Below are 6263 nucleotides of genomic sequence, written 5' to 3'. Positions count from 1 at the left end.
TTAATTTTGAATTTTCATTTCGATTCTAAGGAGATGTTTCTGGAGTTATAATTGAGAAATAACGCAGTTGACTCAAATTATTCTGATTACATAGATTTAACGCATGATACGGGTTGAAATTAAATGTATGAAGGGCGATGATAAAACATAATCGTTCTTCTCTACATTTCTTCTGTCTGACTTCAGTTCACCACCACATGTGTGTCGCCAATTCTCCTTTTCCTCCAAACCATGCGGACGCATGGGTCAGACTTTGCTTAGGGCTGCGCACATTCTCCCGTCAAGTTAGTTTTTTATATATCACAAACTTGGCGTGGAAAGTCACGTACGCCAATTTCAGCCCCGTTTTGTGCGTATGCAACGGTTATAAATGAGTCCCCTGGTCAAAAAGCACATTTGCTTTTTGGCCAGATGCACTTCCTTGAGTCGAAGAAATGCACGTGCTCAGCATGAGCACGTCAACGAAGGACCACATCCGAGGGACATCCACGTGGCAAAGGAATGTAAATCCTTTAAAAGGGTAAAACCAGACAATGCACCATGGCCTGGACAATATCCCTGGCGGGTAGGCCTACTCAAGGCGTGTGCAGACCAGCTGGCAGATGTATTCACGGACTTCCGCGTGGCACTCTAGGAGAGGAGGGTAAATCCTTTAAAAGGCTCATGTCATGCCACCTGGTGTGGGCGTGAATAGTATAGCCGTTTGAAAATCATTCCTTTCCTGTGCCATAGTGACATGCATCACAATTGGATGTGTCCACCCAGATATATTGATTGATTGTCTTTATTTCTAACATGTAAGCAATAAAAAAAACATTATTATTAATCAATTAATGATTATCAATTGATAATAAATAGATGAAATAAAAAATAAAAGAGACAACAAAAAAAAACACAAAAGAAGTACAATTAAAAAAAACTTTCTACATGCTCGAAAGGGGGTAGGAAGAAAAAAAACGTATCTAGTCCCACCCCTTAATAGATAAATTTAGCTTGGATAAATGTCACCAACATGTCAGTATAATACAAGCTATAATAATGCATATAAATATGAATACAGAATAATTGTGTTTATATATATATATCTACGTATATTTATAAATAGTCAATATAATCACATAGCCTACAAATATTGTAAACAATTATATATATAATTGTAAACAATTATATATATATATACTATAAACAATTCATATTACATTATAAATACCTATGTATATTACAAGTTACTATATATATAGATATTACAAATATAAACACAAATACCATGTATGTTACAAAACTAGTGTCTACATATGTCAATGTTACAGAGGCTTTTCTAAATTTCTGTACTTTGTGAAGATGATGTCTTTATATTTGTTTTTGAACTGTCTTATGCTTTATATGAAGACGAACAACGTTTGCTACAGTCCACTGTGTAGGCTGGTAGACTGTTAATAATCCACCCGAAGCAATATTTTTTTCAAAAGTTGATACCCGCACCCGCCCAATCATCATCCATTATAGTATGGGTGAATGATCAGGCGTCCCACTTTCCACAGCTGCCATTTTATTGTTTTATGAAAATCTAATAAAAACGGCACTTCATGCAAGAGGCTAAACAAATATCGAATCAACCCGCCCCCTATTAGATAAATGTTTTTGATTGGCCCAACCAAGCCATGGAGGTCTGTCTGAATATGATTCAATTAGCATACCAGAGCAAATAAAGCATAAGCTCACAGATTTTCTGGTCCAAGGCTCACAGCATTGACGCGTATAGGCCTATTCCACAAACTCGAAATAATTAACACTGCTTTAGTTTAATTGTTAAATTATATTTGAAAGTAAATTTATTTAGCAGTTGTAATACAATATCTAACTAAAGGAAATCCATAAGATGGCAAGGTGAGTCGGATATTACATTTTTTTGAGTTTGAGTGAACGGCGGGTGACAAAAACGACAACAACGGTTCAACTGGTGTGATGTGGAACATTTGCTCCGGGAGAGAGGATGCACACGGACAAATGGCCTAATTTAAATTAACAACATGCAACATAGTTTCTCAAACCTGTTTGGTCTCTCAGATAGCTGTTGATTTATTGAACGCTACACCGCTTTCGGTCATTGCTGACAATAGGCTACACTGGTTAAAAATTGTAAACATGGGTAAAACTGTATGAACTCGGCGTGTCATCACATAAAATTGAAAAGATTGGCCACATAAGACAAGCCTACGGCAAAGATTAAAACGTAGGCCTATCACACACACACATACCGCACACGCACACACACACACGAACCAAAAAGGCAGCACGAGCAAACTTACATCGTTTCTGCTGTTTAGTCTGTCAAAAAGGCTTGCTAGTCTTTATCAGAAAATCCACGATTTCCAGCTGTGTTATAACCTGACCAGCTAATAATAATTATTATTATTTTAAAACCTGTCAGATGCGTAATAAATTAGAATGGACCACAAGGCGATTCTATCTATGCCTCCTCTTGAATTGCTTCATGTTTTAGTCGGCAGGGGCTTGTAATGCTGCGTAGCATGATAAGCATGATAAGGTGCAAGGAGCAGAAAATGTTGGCATGGGTGCTACTTTTCAGTTGAAAAAAAATGCTGGCATTAATTTATCAGCTGAGGGCATGTTCATTGCCATAACAATGTGACAAAGTACAATATGTTCTAATACTATGAGACTCATGGAAACGCCCTCAGCTTATAAAATGTGTGTGTGGGGGGGGGGGGGGGGGGGCGAGCGGCAGACGGGAATTAGTTTCTTATTTTTTTATTTTAATAAGTTATTTATTTTATTTTAAATAAACATAATACCAAGGGTCAGAAGTTTTACAAGAATTTTGATCGTACAAAGTCATGACAGAGAGACTTGGTGTCTTTATTCATGCTTGAAAGATGAACATATGTTATTTTTTTTTGAAAGGGAATAACATGATGAAGCTGACAAGTGACCAATGTTTACTGTTTAAAAATATTAATATCAAACCCCAGTGAATCATATGCTCTTGTTTCTCTGTTTTGAGATTCACACAGACTAGCAGTCTTGTTTAAATGTTACAAATTGAGTTAATAAACTGAACTTGGTTGTTGCAGATGTTATCTCCGCTAATTGTATTAATCTAAATAAATAAATTATTAGCAGGTTCTCAATAGTAGGCTTTTTCAATTCAGGGAGTGCGCGAAAAAATTAATGAAAATAAGCACACTTTTTTTTTGCATCAGAACAAGATCTTTTTGCATCAGAAGTTTTATAAAAATGTATGGGTCCCTGAAAGTGAGACAAAGTAGTTTATTGCTCACGAAATAGTGGTATGTTTCTCATATTATTAATCTAGCACATGTTGTACCCATGTGTTTCAGTAACTGTGTAAATAAAAAAAAGGGGAAAATATGGTCATTTTTGAGTGAAACTTACACAAAGGAAATTTAATATACCTCAAATTTGTTATTACAGTTCACATCCATTGATTATTCCTAACAGTCTTTTTTCCTTTCATCACTTTAGTGATTCAGAAGTGCATTATTTAGCTGACACTGACAGCTTCTGGCTTAGACATACAACAGCATAGTAACTAATAAAATAAAGGTTGTGGAATAAAAAAATCTTGGACAGGACTTTATATACTTCATATACCCTTGTGGCTTCCTGGGGTAGAGCCCCCAAAAGTCAGAACCTATCGCCACTGTAGCTCACAATGGTATGTTTTGGTTTATTCTCTATCTGTTAGTAAATATTTTAAACTCCCCAACCCTATCTGTTACATCGCTTATCATAACAGCTGTGAAAATCTATACCGTCAGATCCTTTTCCCCCACAATAACATTGTTCAATGCAAAATGCTTATTATTAAACCACATCACCGCAAAATCTGAAATGTGGATATGAAGGTTTACACTTTCTATGGAGTTGCATGGCTTTCCAACTGACATTCTGATTAAATGATGAATCTCAACGTATGTTAACCTGACTTCTAGATGGCTCATGATTTGAGGAATTTATGTTATCAGATGTCATCACCGGTCTCCCCTACTCTCCTTTTTTCCTAGTTTCTTCTTTCAGAATATCAATGTTCAATACAGTGCTGCAAAGTTGAGCAATTATGAAAAGTTTGCAAAGTTGCACTTGCAAAGTTGAGGCATTATAGTAAATTATACCTTTACTGTATCTCATTAATACATATTTTAATGAATAAGCCTGAGAAGAGCAGGAGATGTGTGTAAATATCTTGTTAATGGGTACACAAACGTATTGCGACCAATGCTAAGGCCTGTTTCTCTGAATTGTTCTTTACTCCTCAATGATATAGTCTGTAACTGTAACTATTCCATATAATATGTTAAAATAATGAATGACACTACACTCTGCTCCTCCATCTGTCTCTCATTCTGTCTCTTCTCTTATGTCTCTGATTGGAAACACGTGTAGGTTGGACTTCTTGGCCCATAATGATTATTGCATGGCCGTGGCAGCCCTGGCAGCTAAGAGAAGCAAGGACCCTGAAACTCAGGTCGATTATACCATTCTTTTGAATATTAACCTCATATCGCACGTGAATTTGAGTGCTGTCATCATGTTTGACTTACTCAAAGGCCATCCTAAATCTTCTATTAATCCTACTTCAAATTAGATAATGACCATATAAGGCCATATTGGGCACTTCCTCCACAGAACCCGGCTGACGGAGCAGAACCAGTTAATTGACTTGTTTAATTGACAACCGCTTTGAAGCTGTGTGTGTGTGTGTGTGTGTGTGTGTGTGTGTGTGTGTGTGTGTGTGTGTGTGTGTGTGTGTGTGTGTGTGTGTGTGTGTGTGTGTGTGTGTGTGTTGCACAGCTAGAGATTGACAACCTTTTCTGCTGTTCCAAATGTGACCACCAAAACCGTTAGTTCAGAACTGCATCACCCAGAATTTTTTGTGGATAATTAACTTGAGTTTATTTCAATATTTCTTGTTATAAATTGTACCTAAGAATTTAAAGTTTATTATTTTAACAATTATCTCAATTTCCCAAAATTCCTACGAATCATAGTCAAGACTTTTTTTGTGTAAATAACTTTGAAAATCTCCCTGATTACAGGTTGGTGCCTGTATAGTGAACCAGGAGAATGACATTGTTGGCATCGGTTACAATCGAATGCCCAAAGGCTGTGATGATGACAAATTATCATGGAAAAGAGAAGGCAGGGACAAATGGGACACTAAGTACCCTTATGGTGAGTTACTTCGATTTATTTGGGGTCAAACGTGTACCTTTTATTATTCATTACTGTATCATTCTAAAGAAACCTTATTCAAGAATAAAATATCAGTTGACCTGAAATTTGATTTCCCCCCTCCCTACACACCAACACCAGTGTGCTGTGCAGTGCTTGAAGCCATAATGAATAAGAATGGCGCTGATCTGAAAGGCTGCACCATTTACACGACACTTTTTCCAGGCACTGAGTCTGACAAGCTTATCATCGGAGCAGGTGGGTGGCAGACTGGGAGAGCCACGTACGCACACAAACACACAAACACACAAACACACAAATCCATTAAAATAAAGTCCTGAATTACCAGAGGCCATTGCCTCTGGTAATTCAGAGATCAGCACTATAAGAAAGGTATTTGATGTAATCACTGACGTTTTGGTAGTGAATGTATCAGTTGCATTTAGTCTACCAACATATCCTTAATGTGTTCTTAACATCCTACCAGGTATTACGAAAGTGGTGTATCTCTCTGACCAGTACCGCGACATGGAATTGATGGCAGCCTCTAAGAATTTTCTGAAAATGGCAGGCATAGAGTTCAGGTGACACACACACACACACACACACACACACACACACACACACACACACACACACACACACACACACACACACACACACACACACACACACACACACACACACACACACACACACACACACACACACAGATCTAGATACAGTGATCTAGATACAGTTACTTCCTGGATTCCCGAAATCCACAGGATATCCACCTCAGAGTTTTTTGATATGTATTTCCATCGGGTATTGTGATATATAATTTACTAATGGGCCTGAACTGGTTTCGGACCGACTTCTGAGCCTGTGTGGAAGTCTTGGGGAACGTAGAGACGACAACCTGTCCTCTAATGATCTGTCAAGGGAACACTGGTCAGATGCACAGGGAGATCAGGCAGGATGCAGGGTTGGCACACAGGTCCAGGACCTGTGGAAAGGAGTGGAGGGAAATTCAGGAATTCATATTGTTTGTTTCAATTGTGTCA

General features: G+C 37.7%; 1 protein-coding gene across 1 annotated transcript; it reads left to right on the top strand.

Moving 5' to 3' along the window:
• Positions 1 to 1740: 1740 nt before the first annotated feature.
• Positions 1741 to 5805, top strand: LOC130385800 (deoxycytidylate deaminase-like). The gene is made up of 5 exons (XM_056594538.1): positions 1741 to 1887; positions 4429 to 4510; positions 5082 to 5217; positions 5359 to 5475; positions 5705 to 5805. The coding sequence occupies exons 1-5, from the start codon at positions 1880 to 1882 to the stop codon at positions 5803 to 5805; spliced, it is 444 nt and encodes a 147-aa protein (XP_056450513.1). The 5' UTR covers positions 1741 to 1879.
• The last annotated feature ends 458 nt before the right edge of the window (positions 5806 to 6263 follow it).

This window comes from Gadus chalcogrammus, chromosome 1 (assembly GCF_026213295.1).
Source record: "Gadus chalcogrammus isolate NIFS_2021 chromosome 1, NIFS_Gcha_1.0, whole genome shotgun sequence".
NCBI classification, from domain to species: Eukaryota; Metazoa; Chordata; class Actinopteri; order Gadiformes; family Gadidae; genus Gadus; species Gadus chalcogrammus.
The sequence above is the reverse complement of the archived record's forward strand: the minus strand, read 5'-3'. Positions and strand labels throughout refer to the sequence as shown.

What these genes read in the sequence shown, in the direction of transcription:
- LOC130385800 (XM_056594538.1), top strand. An exon ending in GCAAGGACCCTGAAACTCAG is followed by an intron (nt 4,511 to 5,081) that starts GTCGATTATACC and finishes CCCTGATTACAG; the next exon opens with GTTGGTGCCTGTATAGTGAA. An exon ending in CAAGCTTATCATCGGAGCAG is followed by an intron (nt 5,476 to 5,704) that starts GTGGGTGGCAGA and finishes ACATCCTACCAG; the next exon opens with GTATTACGAAAGTGGTGTAT.